This window comes from Martes martes (assembly GCF_963455335.1).
Source record: "Martes martes genome assembly, chromosome: 7".
Taxonomy (NCBI): Eukaryota; Metazoa; Chordata; class Mammalia; order Carnivora; family Mustelidae; genus Martes; species Martes martes.
In genome coordinates this window covers 59231360-59251616 of record NC_137894.1, presented here as the reverse complement: position 1 = coordinate 59251616, position 20257 = coordinate 59231360, and the positions used below count along the sequence as shown (strand labels likewise).

General features: G+C 42.7%; 1 protein-coding gene across 4 annotated transcripts in view; it reads right to left on the bottom strand.

The window, feature by feature from the left end:
- Positions 1 to 20257, bottom strand: part of EIF2AK4 (eukaryotic translation initiation factor 2 alpha kinase 4) — a 106668-nt gene extending 86411 nt beyond the window's left edge. For all 4 annotated transcript variants that reach the window (XR_013967088.1, XR_013967089.1, XR_013967090.1 and 1 more), the window contains exons 1-3: positions 20011 to 20257; positions 4275 to 4387; positions 1246 to 1348 (exon numbers count right to left, since the gene is read on the bottom strand). Coding sequence is in view for 1 of the 4 variants with exons in the window: in XM_080807988.1 (XP_080664114.1) it covers positions 1246 to 1348; positions 4275 to 4387; positions 20011 to 20154 (360 nt within the window). In the remaining 3 variants the exon portion in view is untranslated. The remainder of the gene's footprint in view (positions 1 to 1245; positions 1349 to 4274; positions 4388 to 20010) is intronic.

Below are 20257 nucleotides of genomic sequence, written 5' to 3'. Positions count from 1 at the left end.
TAAGTCAGACTGAGAAAGACAAATACTGTATGATTCTCACTTAATCCAAAAAAAACCAAACCCATAAAAACGGAGACTGGAGTGGTGGTTACCAGGAGCCCGGGGGTTGGAGAAAAGAGGGGATCCTGGTCAAAGTGTACAAAGAGTAAGACTAAGTTCTGGGGATCTAATGTACGGCTCAGTGATTATAGTTAATACCAAATTATGAAAAATAAATAAAGCAAAAATATTTTTTAAAAAACCATACATCATGAATTCAAGAAACCAAAGGATTCTACAGTTGAATTTTCAGTATAACTCCATATTATTTTTCATTGAGAACAGCAGACTGCATCAGAAAGAACTCTGCAGTAATCCCCAGGGCCTAGCTTTTTGTTCAGGCTGTTCCTCAGTCACTCTGTAGCTCAAGAAATCACCGGAAATCTTGGGAACAGTAACCAAGGGGTAGGTCCTGCTGTGACTCCTGTGTTATAGAACGCAACCAAAAAACAGTCCAGTTACTTTCACAGAGGTCCAAAAGAAACATGAAGACCTGGGGTAAGTCATTACTTAACTCTTCTGTTTTTATAGGATGGGATCCTTAAGCATGAGCTGCCCAAGTGAGGAAAGATGGCTCACATTTGAAGAGAACTAGTGTGGCCTAAGAAGACCACAGTAACCTGCTGCCCCAGGAAGTCACCTAGTCTAGCTTTCCAGAGAGTTCTGTCACCCAAGGGAGAACTCACGTACACCCTGATGTGCAGAGGACTACAAAAGAATGCTGAACTAAATGGAAATGCTCAAGTACAAGAGGGACATTGAGGGAGTTGAGTATGTCACTAATCACTGAGAAGGGAAATGGTGAGCTCTTCTGATATGCAACAGGGAGAGGTGGCAAGCTTCAGTCCGAAAACACTTGTCCGCAAACGTTTTCCAACGTCAAGGTTCAAGTCAAGATCAGGTTACAATGCCTGATCCAAACTGGGCCAACAGCATGGCCAGGGTCACATGGACTCTTAACAGAAAAATTCTGAATCAGCAATGTACCCTCCATATATACTCACAATTTGTCATTCATAAAAACTGTACGTTAAAGAAATACAAGTAACAATGTTCCCTTTGTACCTATCAAAACATTCTAGTCAACATTAGGTTGGAAGTGCCACAGGATAGCCTCTAAGCCCAAGAGAAGGCAGGATGGCAAACACAGGTGAGGGGGATGAGGTTTCCACCATCCTCTTACAACTCCAGTTAAACGTATCTTACCTCTCCACAATGTTTTTTGGCCACTTTCTCTAGATGGGATTTTAATAAATTAACACTTTCATTTGACAGACCTTTGGCATTCTTTAACTCTATTTCGGGGACTCTGGAAAAGAAAGACAAAAAGGAGTTACTCCAAGAAGTATGGCTTCTTTGAATTAATTAATATTTGTTAAGTCCAAGCACTGAACATAGGGATTTCATATAGGCCTCTACACCCCTAGTACCATATTCCTCCATTTCCAAGGATTCCAACTGCATCCCAGAAACTCTGTCAACACAGTGCTTCACGTGGGGTCACCTGCAGCCCCTGGGGGAGAAGCCGGTCCCCCAGATGACTAGATTTAGTGGGCTTGATCCTGGCTCGCCCCCCCAACATCAATTAACCCAACTCTCACAGTTCACCCACAAAGAGTCCATGTGCTCTGGGCTCATTCGTGTGCTCCAGCATAAAGCAAGATAACCAGGCAAGAGGAAGCCTCGGATGGGGCGCCTGGCTGACTCAGTAGACCATGTGACTCTTGATCTGAGGGTTGTGGGTTCAAGCCACATGGTGGGTGTAGAGATTACTTTAAATCTTAAAGGTTAAAAAAAAGAAAAATGAAGCCTCAGTGATCCTTCCAAGCATTCCCACCATGTGCTCCGTCACGTCACTCCTGATTGTCAACGAGGTGGAAATGCTCACTCACCCACTCACAGCAGAATCTACCTGGGCGAGCTCTGCCCATTCTGCTCTTAGAAGGATGCCCGGCACACCCCCCTTCTCCTCGCCCAGCACAACTGACACTCAACACCCTCCATTCAAAGCTCACACAGCCGGTCTTCGGGTTCCCCTTGGTTCCCAGTTAATAGTATCCAGTAACAAGTCACAGAGATCAAATAGGCTTTGCTTAATTTTACAGAAGAGAAGATGACTCTATGTCCTACAAGCATTTCTGAGTAACTGATGGTATTTTTATCTAAAAGCAAAGCCTTTACAATTCACCTTCTCTGCATTCTCTCAATGTTCCAGTGTCACAGATTACCACCATCATGATCTACTCAGACAGATGGCAATCTGAGAGAATGATGTTTATATATGTGAGAAAAAGAACAGAAATGCCATAGAGTCCTGAGTCTACATATGATCTATCTAACCCAGGACTCTCTCATGGTGTCATGAAGGACAATTTTGTAGAAAAAAAAAGTTTTCCTGTACCATGTCATCTCAAAGGATAAGAATGTTCTCCCCAAGGGAAGCCTTACATAATTTAATTCAGCAGTCATTACATAGCAATATCAACAGAATGATGAAAAATCCATCTACAATACTAATTAGACTTAAAAAAAATTTTCCAGCTTTCTCTTGATGCCCATGGCACAAAATTTGTAATTTTATATAGCTGATATTATAAGGTCTGCTTTGTAGCTTTTCATAATCATTTCCATGGTGTTTAAAAAAAAATCCCGGGGCGCCTGGGTGGCTCAGTGGGTTAAAGCCTTTGCTTTCGGCTCGGGTCATGATCCCGGGGTCCTGGGATCGAGCCCCGCATCAGGCTCTCTGCTCAGTGGGGAGCCTGCATCCCTTCCTCTCTCTCTCTGCCTGCCTCTCTGCCTGCTTGTGATCTCTGTCAAATAAGTAAATAAAATCTTTAAAAAATTTTTTAAAAAAATCCCATATTATTTTTACCAATTGGATACATCAGGGTTTTACCAGAATGGCCCTCCAGCCCAGTGGTTCCCAACCAGGGGTGACTGTGCCCCCAGGGGATACCTGTCAATGGCAACAGGGGAAAGGAATTCCGTAACTCTCACCACATTCCTTCCTGACACACCTTTCATTGGGCTGGTCCTACATTATATCCTTTATAGTAACCTGGTAATTATAAGTCAAGTGCCTTCCTGAGTTCTATAGACTCTTCTAACACAGCATCAAACCCACTGAGGGCATTGCAGGACCTCACAAATTCTTGGCCAACTGATCAGAAATATGGTACATGCAACTGGCGCTTGCAATCTTGCAGAACTGAGCCCTTAACCCACGAGGTCCACAGTAACTATGCTCATTCGTGTCCAAAAGAAAGTGAATTGCTGGGCACCCAACGGTCAGAAAACACACCACCTATTTGGTGTCAGGAAAAATAAAACCCAGAGAGGCGTGGCCTTATTTTTCTTTCATAAGCTTAATTAACCTTTAACCAATTCAGAAATTAAATACTAAACACCTACTGTATCTACTCCAGGCACAGCGTTATAGGTAAAGAGGGTTACTAAATTCAAGAAACTCACCTTGATCTGGACTTTCACCTTCTCCAGCAGCTGTTAGGATAACAAATTCTGTAAATTTCCTACCCACTCTGTAAGGCACGGCTTCCTTTTCTCTGTCTCTTTCCTTCACTGGTTTCCTACACAGTAAGCTCGAACCACAGAATGTTGTCCAAGCCCACCTGCCTTTCCACGTGGAATGTCTGCGGCAAGATTCCATGGAATACACACAGACTTCAAAGAGACAGTACTTGACTACAGACTGACAATGCGTTTGCTCTGTCAGTGGTTCTCATCCAGAGGCGATACAGGGGTGGGGCGGTGGGGGAGTGAGGTGGTGGAGATCTGAAAATGTGTGGGGTTGGACATCTGGGTGGTTCAGTCAATTAAGCATTAGCCTTCGGCTTAGGTCATGATCCCGGGGTCCTAGGATCAAGTCCCGCATTGGGCTCCCTTCTCAGTTGGGAGTCTCCTTCTCTCTCTGCTCCTCCCCCTGCTCATGCTCTCTCAAATAAACAAAATCTAAACAAAATAGAGAAAGCAAATACTTAGTCACGTAGCAATTATTAGTATCTGGAGGGACTATTCTACAACGATAAGCAGACTTAACCATGAGACAGGTTTCACGAAAATATCTACTGTAGATGTAGTATCAATGATATACGGGATAGGACATGAAATTTTAAGTGAAACAGAGGCAGGAAGGGGAAAATACCATTAACATGTCTGTTTCCATGCTGTGAAAACAGAAGTGGTATCACATGGAAGGTATTCATAAATGTACTCACACGTCTGGGTAGGTTGGTGGGCATCTAACCCTCAAATCCACTTGTACGTATACTTCTTCACCAGTTAGGCTCTGAGGGTACAGAACTAAATTGATTTCAGGGGGCTCGTTGACCTAAAAGAAAAAAAATATATATATATATTTTTCCCCCACCTGGAGAGCCAATTATTAGCAATTAAGATAATGAGCATCTTGGCAGGAACGTTCTACTTTCTAAATATTACGTGCAATTGTGCTTTTATACAGGTATTTGATCATCTTTTCCTAAAGCACGGTTTAAAAACAAAGCCTGGGGTACCTGGGTGGCTCAGTTGTTAAGCATCTGCCTTTGGCTCAGGTCATGATCCTGGGGTCCTGGAATCGAGCCCTGCATCAGGCTCCCTGCTCAGTGGGAAGCCTTCTTCTCCCTTTCCTACTCCCCCTGCCTGTGCGCTCTCTCTCTCTCTCTCTCTCTCTGTGTCCCCTGTCAAATAAATAAATAAACCCTTTAAAAAAAATAAAAAGTAAAAACAAGGCCTATGCCAGAGAGATTGCTTCATCCTTTTCAAAGGTATCTAAGACGTGAAGCAAAACGTTCCACGGAACTTCTGTCTGTGCACGTTACAGCGGACCAATCACCTGATTATACATGGGTACATTCTAGAGGCTGGGAGTACAGGGGTCAGTTGGACAGACACGGGCCCAACTAGCCAACACATGAGAAAGACAAGTGAGTATTCTCCATAGTGAGGAGTGCCGTAAAGAAAATCAGGCAGAATGATGGAACAGAGCGGTAAGGGAGATTTTCAGACAGGTGGGTCAGGCACCTCTTGAGTAGAGGAAACTTTAGTTGAAATATGACTACTGAGATAATGACAAGTGACAGCCACATGGAAACCTGAGGCTCGTCTAAACATGGGTACGCTCTCAGCTGACTGCTTTTCACCAAAAAAACTAAATATTCCATCTATTGCTCTTTATTAAATATGCTTTTCAAAAAAAAAAACTTTGAGGCAGTTTATATTATCTGTACATCATGAGAGAAGGGAGGCTGAGGGAAAAAATATTCACTCTCATGGTCCAGGCGCTTTATTAACCCTATAGGTGGACACCGTTTCCATTTTACATATGAAGCAGTTCAAGCTCAGAACCTTTCAGCTGTTTGTCCAGAGACACAGGCGACAAGGCTGGATTTCAGATCCAACTCTGGCTCCCAAACTGTGTCTTTTTCATCCCCACTCCCTTGCTACTGCCAACCCTGAGGGGCTGACTGGGCTTTGTTTGACTTCATCTTGGAACATCTAGGTGGCCAGGGCAAAAAGGGAAATGTGACGTTATTTTCTTTCACATTTCACAGAAAAGGAAAAGCACCAAAAAAAAAACTGGGGGGGGGGGCAACAAAGTACATAGCAATACTAAATTGTAACAGGTATTTACGACCTACAGTACCCTGAATTATATAATAAACAAAATTCTCATCAACGATGTGTGTAACCTATGGAAGCTCGGTTTTCACAGGGCTTTATCCTAATGCTTCCTTGAAGCCGTGGAGTCAGGCTCCAGGAAAGCACAGTTCTGTGAATGTAGAGAAACGTCCAGCGACCCATGAGGTCCTCCATGTACTCATTCAGCCATCTCACGTCATCGCCCACAGTGATGGGCACAGACTCTATCAGGCACTGTGAGCACCAAGAAGTAAGAACACAGACATGGCTCCAGCTGTGGTGGAACTTCCAGTCTTGTGGGGGTGGGGTGAGGTGGAGGTGGACAATTAACACCTAAGTTCAAGTTCAGAAAGTGCTACCGAAGAGAAAACATGACATGACAGAATCAGCTGCCCCAAGATATGCCACTTCGGTATAAGGATTCTTTTGAGCTAAGGGTACTTGAAAACAGAAGGTGCGAGAAGGGCCCTCTAACCCTCTTTCCTTCCTGAAAACAGGAGATAAAACGCCTGTGTGAAAAATGCTCACCTACACTGGAAAGAAAGAAATAGCCTGGGATGCCTGCATGGCTCAGTGGTTTAAGCATCTGCCTTTGGCTAGGTCATGATCCTGGGGTCCCGGGATCGAGTCCTAAGTCAAGCTCCCTGCTCAGGAGGGAGCCTGCTTCTCTCTCTCCCCCTGCTCCTCGCCCCTGTTCATGCTCTCTCTGGCAAATAAATGAAATATTCAAAAATAAAACAAAATATTATCAGAGAACATCGAGGCCAAGAGAATTCTGTGCAAACAGAACTCTGCAAAATAACTCTGATCTTTCTTCAGTCTCCCCATATGTTCGTTACTTTTTCACAACTGCCTCTCTTTGTTCAACCTGCCCTATAAATACTTAGGCCTGGCCAATTCTTCAGGTCTTCATCTCCCTACGGGAGCCCTATGGGGCTTCCAACGTACACGTAAAAATCTGCATGCTCTTCTGTCAATCTGTCTCATGTCACCTTAATTCTAGCCAGAGACCCTTTTAATTCTAGTCAGAGACCTAGAGTAACATCTTGTCTCCCTATGCTCTACTTCGAGAATAACCTGCAGCAGGTATGAGGGAACATCCTTGGACGTGGTCATCAGGGAGACCTGAGCACACTGCCCTAAAGCCGACAGAAGCCAGAGACCAAACATTCCAGGAGGGAAGAGCACATGAGGAGGTTCAAAGTGAACAAGAGGTTGGTGTGTTCCAAAAAGCCCAAGGGAGGCCAGTGTTTTTCTGGAACACAGGAGGGAGGGGGGACACCAAGTAAAGCAGGAGAAAGGTGTGTCTGAGATAAAGTGGACAAAGAGACTGGGCCTCAGTGGAAGGAAACAGAAGGAAAAGTGTCTGTTACAGATGCTTCTGAGGCTCAGGACAGGGAGGACAGAATCCACTGCTGGGGTCACACGGACTGCAGGTAACCTTGCCAAGAGCTGGCTCTGAGGGCACTGAACGCAGACCCTGGTGTGATGAGGAGGGAACACTAAGGGGGAAGGACTCGGCTCATCTGGAGCAGTCCTTTGGGAGGTTTGGGCATTAAGGGGACAGAGAACGGGGCCACAGATGGAGGAGGATGTGAGATCAAGGGAGAAAGCTCTTATTTTGTCTTAAAGATGGGTGACACTAGAGCATATACATATAAGGATGCTGATGGGAATTTTTATGGAAGAGGAGGAAAGAGACAAAATTAGGCTCTGTTGGAGGGCAGACAGCAATGGGCACAAGACAGACACACAGGAGGAGGGGGCCTTTTCCAGAAGGACAGAGGACATGAGAAGAAAAAGCAGGTAGAGGCTGGTGGGTTTCCTCCAAGGAGCCTCAAAGGTTTGAGCGTGAGAATGAACTAACAGGGTCCCCGGCCTCCTGTCCCCCTCCAACCAGGGCAGGCCAGCTGTTCTCTGCTTTACATCTGAGACAGAATTCTGCATAAGAAACATCTAGCTAAAAACAGTTGAAACAGGTATTCACTAGGAAGAAAAATAAAGACTATGGCCTTGACCAGTCTCAAACACTCTCTTTTAGAAGAACTTTTTATTATAGAAATTTTCAATAATGAAATACATAAAATTTTTTCAAACAAAAGTAGATAATGATATAATGAGCTGCATGCACCCACCATACAGTTTCAACAATTACCATTTATGGCCAATATTGTGTATCTATGTTACCTTTACTCCCAAACACCACCTGAAATTATTTTGAAATAAATCCTACCAACCCATCTTTGCTATGTTATTCATTTTGTTTTCTTTTTTTTTTGAAGATTTTATTTATTTACTTGTGAGAGAGAGACAGCACAAGCAGGGGGAGTGGCAGGCAGAGGGAAAGGAAAGGGAGAAGCGGGCTCCCCACTGAGCAGAGCTGTGGGATCATGACCTGAGCAGAAGGCAGGCGCTTAACAACTGAGCCACCCAGGTGCCTATTACTCATTTTCTAACAAGAATCCAGCTTCATAGGGAAGTTATATATGTCCATTTTACAGATGTAAATACTGAAAGAAAGGCTAGTTAGACTCAAAATTTTACTAGTGCTTTCTCCACAAGCTCAAACCTTTATAGGCTTTTTCACCTCACAGGCCATAAATCTTGGAGAGATATTATGATCACAACTTATAACTTTAACAAGAAAACACTTTTGGGGGGTGCCTGGCGGGCTCAATCAGTAAAGCATGAGACTCTTGATCTCAGGGTTGTTGAGTTCAAGCCCCACACTGGGTGGGAAACTTACTTTAAAAAAAAAAAAGGGATGCCTGGGTGGCTCAGTTGGTTAGGTGTCTGCCTTCGGCTCAGGTCATGATCCCAGGATCCTGGGATTGAGCCCCACACTGGCCTCCCTGCTCAGCACAGTCTGCTTCTCCCTCCGCCTGTCCCTTCCCCAGCTTATACTCACTCTCTCGCTTTCTAATAAATAAACAGAATCTTTTCTAAAAAATTAAAAACAAATAAATAAATAAAATTATCCACAAGCCATATAAGTAGAAACTACAACTATAAACCAAAGGAGAGATCTTTCCTGGGCCCAGGATGGAAACCAACTTTTAACATATAGACAACATACACCACATGAAGTGAGTTATCCCTGCAGAGGTAGGACAGAGAATCTGGTTTCACATTCCCTTTTGTCTTTCTGTAGGAAGTGAAGAGTGTATCTGAATGTAAGTAGACTTCACAGGGAAAGGGTACAGAGAGCCCTTCACCAGATGTCCAGAGTCTTGGGAACAGAAAACAAGCTTCAGAAAATAGAGGCCAACTGGGAGATTACACATCTTGAAGATCTCTTCACTCAAGAGAATGCCTAATAAACCACAATGAATCCAGTAAAGAATGGCTGGCCAGCCTCAGGGAAGGAGGCCTTTGGGCCAGTCCCAGGACCACCATGGGGAACACGCGTGGGTAGAACACTGGGGCCTAAAGTACGAAGCACTCCACAAACGCTCCTGGGCTGGGCCAGCCATATAACACCACGCATGTCTAGTGTTCCAGTTATTTCCACAACATGGCAACGCCAGCAGGGGAGAAGCGATAAGAGTAATGAGCCCAGGTAATGCCAAAACTTCTAGGAAGGAGGAAGGGGTTCTGAAGGAAACAAAGTGAAGAGATTCCTGGATACGTGAAGGTTTCAGCTCTAGGAGGTGCAGGGGCCCAGTGATGGCACCTTGGAGGAAGGAAGAGACCCAAGGCCACTGAGGAAGGACATACTCTTGGACAAAAAACTAACAGCTTGTCTGGATCTGATTACCAAGGGGAACTAACTCAAAAGAATAGTACAGTGAGGAAGTGGGTATCTGCTACTTTCAAGGCCTTTATCTCTGGCTGACAATTTAATTGGACCAGCATGATATTCTTCTCCACAGGGTATAAACTTCAGGGCATTTCTCAGCAGACTGCTGTTCCCCCAATATCCACTCTCCCCTTATTTCTTAGCCAACAGAACCCCTGATTTTTTTTTTTTTTTTTTAAGCTGGATACAACTCCTTCGCAGCTAACTCTGGCCACCAGATTAATTCCTGGCTAATGAGATGAACTATGGGCACCTGGGTGGCTCAGACAGTTGAGCCTCTTACTTGATTTCAGCTCAGGTCAAGATCTCAGGGCCGTGGAATCAAGCTCCATGTCAGGCTCCACACTGAAGAGGAAATGCTTGTCCCTCTCCTTTTCCCTGCTTGCTCATGCACATGTGCACGCTCTCTCTCAAACAAATACATAAAATCTTAAAAAAAAAAAAAAAAAAGAGGAAAGAACTAACACATGCAACTTCATCCCTTTCTCCTTTCTGCTGACTGGAATGCAGATATGATGGCTGGCATTCAGACAGCCATTTTGGACCATGAAGGGCGCATTAAGGATGGTGGAACAACAAATCAGAAAAAGCCCTAGATTCCAGACTTCTGCATGCAGAAAAAGGAACTTAGTTGTCACATTTTCTGTAATATGTAGCCAAACTTAATACTAACCAATATAGGCACGTGGAGGGAAAAAAGAAAAAGAGAAGAAAGAAAAAAAAAAAAAAGGACAGTCAGGAGATAAGGACTTTAAAGATAAGAGCAGAATATTTGCCAGGCTTTCCTTGAGCCAACTGAGGGGCTTCTCAATAGGAGAGGCTTCTGTGCAAGCCATATTTAGGATACCATGCATGAGCTCACATTAGGGCATTCGAGGAGTCCTGGAGCTGAACAGGACTTGATTAAAAATGATGGTAACAACCAAGATGTGCTGGGGAGTGGGGTGGGTAGGGCCCCCGTCATGCATTCAGAAGATAAATGGTTAGAACAGTGTTGATAAAATTCTCTGACTTTATACAAGGAAAGAATGAATTCCTGGAATACCTACAGACAAGTATTTATAAGGTAAGGGATAACAACAACAACAAAAAAATTTGAGAGCACTAAAGGAGAAGAAAACACAATGCAGCATGTATCAGATATAAAATATACATACTACAAAATAGACCTTAATAAAACCAATTTGGCACCCCAATGTTTATCGCAGCAATGTCTACAACAGCCAAACTATGGAAAAAGCCTAGATGTTCATCAACAGGTGAATATATAAAGATGTGGTATATATATACAGTGGATATTATGCAGCCATCCAAAAAAAAAAAAAAAAGAAATCTTGCCATTTGCAACGATGTGGATGGAACTAGAGAATATTATGCTAAGTGAATTAAGCCAATCAAAGAAAGAGTTATCATATAATCTCACTAACAGTAGGAATTTGAGAAACAAGAAAAAGGATCACAGGGAAAAGGACAGAAAAATGAAAGATGAAACCAGAGAGGGAGACAAACCATAATAGACTTTTTTTTTTTTTTTAAGATTTTTTATTTTTTATTTGACAGAGATTACAAGCAGGCAGAGAGGCAGGCCGAGAGAGAGGGGGAAGCAGGCTCCCTATCAAGCAGACAGCCCGACGCCGGGCTCAATCCCAGGACCATGACCGAGCCGAAGGCAGGGAGCCACCCAGGCACCCCTATAACAGACTCTTAATCTCAGGAAACTAACTGAGGGTTGTTGGAAGGGAGATGGGGGAGGCTGGAATAGGGTGGCTGGGTGAGGGACATTGGGAAGGGCATGTGCTATGGGGAGTTCTGTGAATTGTGTAAGACTGATGATTCAGAGACCTGTACCCTTGCAACAAATAATACATGTTAATGAAAATAAGTTTTAAAAATTGTGACTAAATTCATACAAAAAAAAAATTTGTTTTGAAGAAGCAAGTGACACGAAGGCAGCATAAAGAGAAGTCACGGCAAGAAGTAATCTATGTAGTATCACCGATCACTACACTAAGATGCGACCTGTATATGTTCCTCTTGGGATCATGAAGCTGGATACGCTCCTGGACTATGATGTATAAAAAGGGGAAAAAGTGATGCAAACTCAATTCTAAAAAGTAAGACAGGTAATGCTCATTTGGACTCATCTAAACAAATGCTCACTCTTCAAGAAACAAAACCAAAGGATCTTAAAATACCCCAGAGGATTGGAACACTGACCTCAAGTGTGTCTTCCCAGCACAATACACGCATGCCTCCCAGAAGAGACCCCTGTCAGTGCCGTCAGACACGCCTGCTATTCAGTTTGAACCTGCTTCTCTCTGGACATTTCCTTAACACTCAGGCCCAACAAAATAAACTGGTTTAAGGAAGTGTCTGTTTCTGTTAAAAGTACTGGAGTTGGGACATCTGGGTGGCTCAGTTGGTTAAGCCACTGCCTTCGGCTCAGATCACATCGGGCTCCTTGCTCTGCAGGGAGCCTGCTTCTCTCTCCACCTCTGCCTGCCTCTCTTCCTGTTTGTGTGCACACGCTCGAGGGCACGCGCGCGCTCTCTCTCTCTCTCTCTCTCTCTCTCTGACATTTAAATAAATAAATAAATAAAATCTTAAAAAAAAAAAAAAAGTACTGGAGTAAGAAGACTATTAAAAATTGAGAATTTTGTTAGTGATGCCACATAGCAGCAAACCTTTTGGTTCCAAGGCTGAAGCATGAGGGTAATAGCAATCCATGATTAAATTTCACTGGCTTGGGGGGCACCTCAGTGGCTCAGTCGGTTAAGCATCTGCCTTCAGCTCAGGTCATGATCCCAGAATCCTGGGATCGAGTCTGGCAACAGGCTCCCTGCTTAGCAGGGAGTCTGCTTCTCCCTCTCCTGTATGCTTATTCTCTCTAACAAATCAATCTTTACAAAAATTCACTGGATTATAAGACAAACAGCAGATGAGGACGAGGTTTGGGAAATTAATAAAAACTAAGTTTTCTGTCACACGACAACATAAATACATTTAACACTACTGAACTGTACTCTGAGGAATGGTTAAGATGATAAATTCTATGCTATGTGTTATCTACAACAATTATATATAAAAAAGTTAAAAAGGTTAAAAAAGTTAAAAAAAAGTTAAAAAAGTTAAAAAAGGTGTTTGGCCTAGAACTGTTACCTAGGACTCTGCTAATCACATCCTCCTTAAAATTTTGATGGCCAGACTTGGCTCAATGTGGCCTCTTCCTCACACGCTTTAGATCTCAATCTGTAAAGTGGAAAGAAACAATTCTGTGTGAAAATAGATCTAGAAATAAAGTAACAAGTGCAAGCAAGATAATCTGGGTAAGTTTCTGGTTTTAAGTCTGCAAAGAAGTAAAAAATAAAAATGATAGTAAAAGCTCAAAAAAAGAAAATTAGGTAACATTCTTCTATATTTTATGTTTTTTAAATTTGGTTTATTTAAACCTAAAAAAACTAAAAACAAAAAACAGTTCACCCATCCTCCTCTCCACCCTCCAAGCAAATACCAATCTGTTCTCTGCATCTATGAGCTTGGCTTACTTTTAAATTTTTTTTTTTTTTTAAAATTTTTTATTTTAATAAACATATAATGTATTTTTATCCCCAGGGGTACAGGTCTGTGAATCATCTGGTTTACACATTTCACAGCACTCATCATAGCCCATACCCTCCCCAATGTCCATTTCCCCACCACCCTCTCCCGTCCCCCTTCCCCCCCGCAACCCTCAGTCTGTTTCTTGAGATTGAGTCTTTTATGGTTTGTCTCCCTCCCAATCCCATCTTTTCATTTTTTCTTTTCCTACCTCCCCCCAAACCCCCCCAGCTTGCATCTCCCCTTCCTCATATCAAAGAGATCATATGATAGTTATATTTCTCCGATTGACTTATTTCGCTAAGCATGATACCCTCTAGTTCCATCCACGTCGTCGCAAATGGCAAGATTTCATGTCTTTTGATGGCTGCATAGTATTCCATTGTGTATATATACCACATCTTCTTTATCCATTCATCTGTTGATGGACATCTAGGCGCTTTCCACAGTTTGGCTATTGTGGACATTGCTGCTATAAACATTCGGGTGCACGTGCCCCTTCGGAGCACCACGTTTGTATCTTTAGGATATATACCCAGTAGTGCAATTGCTGGGTCGTAGGGTAGCTCTATTTTCAGTTTTTTGAGGATACTTTTAAATTTTTAAGTATTTTTAGATTCCACATATAAGACAGTATCTGTCTTTCTCTGATTTTATGTTAAATGCCTTAATCACTGATTTCTCCCATATCTCCTTTTCTAAAAATGAGTATTTGCTGTAACTGACTCTAAAAATCACCAAGTTCATTCACCTTCTCTCTTAAGTATTTATTTGCCTTATCTGTCTGGTTGGAAAACATTTTTAAACAGTGTTAGAATTTAATAACCTACAGCTCCATTTTAAGAATATGTGAAAACAGATTAAAGATCTAAATGTGAGAGGTCCTTAGCAACATTTTTCTAGATATGTCTCCTTGGGAAAGGTAAACAAAGGCAAAAATAAACTACTGGGATTATATCAAAACAAAAAGCTTTTTGCACCAGGGGCACCTGGCTGGCTCAGTTGGTGGAGCATGGAACTCTTGATCTTGGGGTTGTGAGTTCAAGCCCTATGTTGGGAACAGAGATCACTTAAAAAATTAAAATTTAAAAGAAAAAAAAAGCTTTTGCACAGTGAAAAATGAAACAAATGAAAAGACAGTCTACTGACTGGGAGAAGATATTTGCAAGTGATACATCAAACAGGGATAAATATCTGAAGTATATATAAAGACCTTAAGCAACTCAACAGCAAAAAAAAAACAAAACCAAACCCACAAATAATCCAATTAAAAATGGGCAGAGGACCTGAACAGACATTTTCCCAAAGACGTATAAATGGAAGGGGTGCCTGGGTGTCTCAGTTGGTTAAGCACCCAACTCTTGATCTCACCTCAGGTCTTGATCACAGGGTTGTTAGTTCAAGTCCCACACTAGGTTCCACGCTGGTCATGAAGCCTACTTAAAAAAAAAAAAGGAAAATGGCCAACAGACACATGAAAAGGTGCTCAACATCACTAGTTATCGGGGAAATACAAATTGAAACCACAAGATATCACTTTATACCTGTCAGAATGGCTAAAATAAAAATCATAAGAGATAACAGCTGTTGGCAAGGATATGGAGAAAAGGAAACTCTGTGCACTGTCAGTGGGAATGCAAACTGGTGCAGCCACTGCAGAAAACAGTATTTTTTTGAGGTTCCTCCTAAAATTAAAAAAAGAAATTCCTTTTGACCCAGTAATTTCAGTACTGGGTATTTGCCCAAAGAAAATGAAAACATTAATTTGAAAAGATATACACACCCCTATGTTTACTGTAGCATTATTTACAGTAGCCAAGATATGGAAGCAACCCATGTGTCCATCCATAGATGACTGGATACAAAAGGAGATGTGCATAACACACACACAGGAGTATTACTAAGCCAAAAAAGAACGAGATCTTGCTATTTGCAACAATATAGATGACCTTATGCTAAGTGAAGTCTGACAGAGAAGGACAAAAACCCTATCATTTCACTTATACGTGGAATCTAAAAAACAACACAATAAACAAAAAGCAGAAACAAACTCATTAATACAAAAAACAAACTGGTGTTGGCAGAGGGGATGAAAGTAGGGGAATGGGCAGATTGAGTGAAAGGAAGTAGGAAATACAGGCTTCCAGGAATGGAAAGAATACAGGAATAAAAGAGGATCAAAAGTACAGTATAGCTAGGTGCCTGGGTGGCTTAGTCTGTTAAGCATCTGACTCCTGATCTCAGCTCAGGCCTTGATCTCAGGGTCATGAGTTCAAGGCCCAGGTTGGGCATAGAGCCTAGTTTAAAAAAAAAAAAAAAAGGTACAGCATAGGGAATATAGTAAATGATATTCTAGTAGGTTAGATGGTAACAGATAGTAGCTACACTTGTGGTGAGCATGGCATAATGCAGGGAAGTGCAGAATCAGTGTTGTACGCTTGAAACTAATGTAACATTGTGTCAATTATATTTCAATGAAAAAAATGAACATGAAAACATTGAGAATCTGAATTCACCCCAAATTAAATATACGTGATGTCATTCCACTAAGAATGTCACCATAAGTTTCTGAACTAGGCAAGTTGATTCTAAAATTCGTAAGGGAAAAAAATACAGGGATACCCAGGGGGTGCAGTTGGTTGAGCACCTGCCTTCGGCTCAGGTCATGATCTCAGGGTCCTAGGATTGAGCCCCATGTCAGGCTCCCTGGGAGCCTACTTCTTTCTCTGCCTGCTGCTCCCCCTCTGACAAATAAACAAATTAAATCTTAAAGAAAGGAAGGAAGAAAGAAAAAAAGACAGACTACAGTAGAAGTAGTCAGGAAACTTCTTTTTTTTTTTTTTTTTTAAATATTATTTATTTATTTGTCAGAGAGAGAGGGGGAGAGAGAGCGAGTGAGCACAGGCAAAGGCATAGGGAGAAGCAGGCTCCCTGCCCAGCAAAGAGCCCGATGCGGGACTCAATCCCAGGACGCTAGGATCATGACCTGAGCCGAAGGCAGCCGCTTAACCACCCAGGTGAGCCACCCAGGCGTCCCCAGGAAACTTCTATAAAGTAAATGGTGACCATACTGAATACCAAAGAAGGCTTGTTACAAATCAATGGTAATTAAAGCAAAGTGGCGGTACTGCTTCAACAGATTAATGGGGTAGAATAAAGAATCAACAACAGATCTAAATACACTTGGGAATTATTTCATGCAAAGAAAAATCTTGAGAGCTTTTACCAAGGACAGACATGTAGGCATGAACAAATACAGGGACCCTGTCCTTATGAAACTAGACGGTTTCATATAATGTAAATGTGGTACTTCAAATTAATAGTGGGAAAAATTGAAAAAAATTGTGTTAGTCTAACTAGCTAGCTGGGGGGTGGAAGAAGGCAGGCTAAATACATATTTAGATGGAGCTAAGAACTTTTTGTTAAAAAGCTATCAGAATAGGGGAGCCTGGGTGGCTCAGTGGGTTAAGGTCGGGTCATGGCATGGTCTCAGGGTCCTGGGATCAAGCCCTGAATCGGGCTCTCTGCTCAGCGGGGACCCTGCTTCCTCCTCTCTCTCTCTGCCTGACCCTCTGCCTACTTGTGATCTCTATCTGTCAAATAAATAAGTAAAATCTTAAAAAAAAAAAAAAAAAAGGCTAGCGGAATAAAAATCTTAAAAAAAAAAAAAAAAAAAGAGGGATGACTTGGAGTCCTGGGATTGAGCCCCATGTTGGCTAAGCAGGGAGCCCAACATGGGCTCTTCCTTTCCCCATGTTAGCTAAACAGGGAGCCCAACATGGGCTCTTCCCCTCCCCCTACTTGTGTTCTCTCTCCCTAATAAATAAAAATCTTTAAAAAAAATTTCTCTATTTATTTGATCATGGTTTGAAAACAGGGGTGCCTGGGTGGCTCAGTCAGTTAGGCATCTGCCTCCCACTTAGGTCATCATCTCAGGATCCTGGGATTGAGCCCCATGTTGAGCTCCCTGCTCAGTAGAGTCTGCTTGTCCCTATTCCTCTGCCCCTCCTCCCTGCTTGTGTTCTCTTTCTCTGTCTAATGTGTAAATCTTTTTTTAAAAAATTTTTTAAAGTTTTTTAAATTTTAGAAAGAAAGTCATTAAAGAATTAAAAGAAAACCTTAAAGACTTCATTTTTTAGTAATACTCAAGTAGGGATATCTTTTCTAGGAAAAAAAAAGGGGGGAAATACAAAACAAAAAAATAGGTCATTTTAACTACATTAAGTTTTTTTAATTGCATAAATTACATAATTATCAAAGTGCACATGGTTTAATAGGGGAAAAACATCTGCAACATGTGACCCATAATGCTAATTTTTTTAAATATAAAATAACTGACAAATAACAAAGAAAACAGATAACATATGGGATACCTGGCTGGCTCAGTTGATGGAGCATGCTACTCTTCATCTCAGGGTTTTGAGTTTGAGCCCCATGCTGGGGATAGAAATTACTTTAAAAAAAAAAAAAGGGAGGAAAAAGAAAACGGACAACATAGTAGGAAAAAGTGTTTCATTCATTTACTGGAAAGATGAAAAGTCTGCTGTTTACAATGTTGGTGAAGATAGGAAAACAGGGACTCTCATACACTAAAGTTGGGCCCAGAGACAGAACAATCAACCTTTGGGAGTGAATTTTGCAATAGATATCAAATTATAAATTAAGAGACCCTTTGCTGACATGAAAGATAAGCCAAGATAATTAGTAATACATGTATAACTCTAGAGTAAATTATATTTTAACCTAGTAGTGTCCAAACTTGTTTAGTACATAAAATAATTAGCATTCCAAAAGCGTTTAATTATTTATAAATATTACAAATGCTAGTAAACTGTGACCTCTGAAATCTACATTCTAATGCATCCCCTAAAAGAGGTCAAAGAAACCTGAAGTCTATTCAGGTCAATAAATTCTGACCTGGATTTATTGGCAGCAAATTTGGCTTAACCTGACAAGGAGCTATTAATAGCCTTTATTTATCCCAGCCTTGTGAATATTTGAACATACAGGTTTCACTGTCTTATTTTGGATGCCCCTTCCCTCAGCCACCACACTAAGTGAGGTATTAGGTAAGGTATGGAATGTGCACACATGAATGTGAACATAAGTACTTCTGAATTTTGCAACTGGACAGGTCTCTACGGTTCTGGATAGAGGATTGTGGACCTGCATGATCCTTCCCTGAAGACGGGCACACAGGTGATAATAAGTACTTGTTGAATAACCACAGTCTGATTCATTGCTAATGGCCAGCAATTACCTGCCTATAAGGCCTATGAAAGTGTTCAGGCTATCCACCCCGTGCTATGAACCACAGACAGCTATTAGAGTTCTTCTGCCTCCCGTTTATAGTTTTTGTTTGCTTTTATCAATCTTCTCTCTGTTAGAAAGGTCACCAAATGTAAATTCTGCCATTATTGATATCCCTACCTACAGCAGCTCCTTTTTACTTTCTGTCTTTCTGTAGCCTTGGAACTAGATAGCTAAGCATGTATAAAATAAATAAAAGTGGTTCTGGGGGCACGTGGGTGGCTCACTCAGTTAAGTGCCTTCAGCTTGGGTCATGATCCCGGGGTTCTGGGATGGAGCCTCAAGCTGGGCTCACTGCTCAGCGGGGAGCCTGCTTCTCCCTGCCCCTCTGACCCTCCCCACCCACCCACTTGTACTCTCTGTGTGTCAAATAAATAAATAATTTTTTTTTTTTTTTTTTTTTTTTTTTTTTTCAGAAAGTGGCTCTGAAGGGGGTCTTACAGACTCTGCCTTGAGTCCATGGGTACACTCTGACTCCCATTTTGGCTGCTTAATGGGCCTACTTCCTGGTTCTCAATGTTTAGAAAGACAAGTTACCAGACCACCAGAAAGTTATACTACTTTTAGTGTAAGAATGTATAAGGGGAATATTTACATTTTTACTACTTCAGTAAAAAAACAAACAAAAAAACTCTTGAAATTAGGCACTAGAAAAGAAAGCTCCCTGAGGGCTAGAGGTTTGATATGCTTTGCCATGGACTATGCTCCTGATGCCTAGAACAATAAATATTTAATGAAGAAGCACTTTGAGAGGGAGACTGTTGTGCTCTCACAGCTGCAGAAAATCCTATCTGTTGAGGAAATGTGAAATGCAGGAATGACAGGTGAAGGGAAGAGACGACTTTTTAAATGTTATTATTCAGAGATAATTCTTCAAGGGTGGGGGAGAAACCATCAGTGTCAACTACTTATAATGAGCCTTTACTCCCAGACAAAAGGGAAAGTAATATTTTAAATCTAATGTCATTTAAAAGGTCTAAACGCAGCACACTCCTCCATTATGGCTAAGATGAATGTATTCTATACTCTCCAAGTGCCTTAAAGGAAGTTCCTCCATGTGCAAAACAGTGAGGACACCTGGAGAGAACAGTGAGGTTTACGTGGTTTCTAGTTTTGAACACAAGGGGAGGTGAGACTTGAAGGGAATAGTGAAGGGGGGGCGGGGGAATCAGTAAGGTCTGTGCAAACGCCCCCAAAGCGTTGTCAGAACAAAGTTGCAATGATCTCTTATTCCACTGTTGTGTCAGATTCAAGGGCTTTCAGCTGGGGCGGGGGGTTGGGGTAGGAAGGGAAGACTGGAAGGAGGCAAGGACGTTTCGGCGTGTCAGTGGAAAAGAGAAGTGTTGGTTAGGGCGGAGAAGCCGACCTGGACGAAAGGCTGGGAGAGAATTCGGCCGAGGTGGGGGTTCTGGAGACCCCGCAGAGCCGGTGCAAGGACAAAAAGTAAGTGTGGGTGGAATCGGGAGGGACTAAAGGACTGAAGAATCGTAAAAAGGGCCGGTGGCTCGGCGTCGGCAAGGCCAGGCCGGGCCTGGCCGGGGGAAGTCGGACAGAGCAAAGACTGGGCCGCAACACCCCAGCACAGCCCGGGCCAGCCACGTTCCTACCGATTTGCACGCGTCCGGTCGCAGGTCCTGGAAGTCGGCGCCGTAGATGGCCTCCAGAGCCTGCAGCTCGTGCTCCTGGCGCTGTGGGTAGCTCTCCGGCGGCTCGTCCCGGCCGCGCCCGGGGCCCCCACGGCCCCCAGCCATGGCGACGCGGTGGCCCAGGCCAGGCGGCCTTGCGGTGGCGGTGGTGGGCAACCCGCGGGCTCCCGGGCCGGGCTCAGCTCTCTTGACGGGCCCGTAGGCGGGG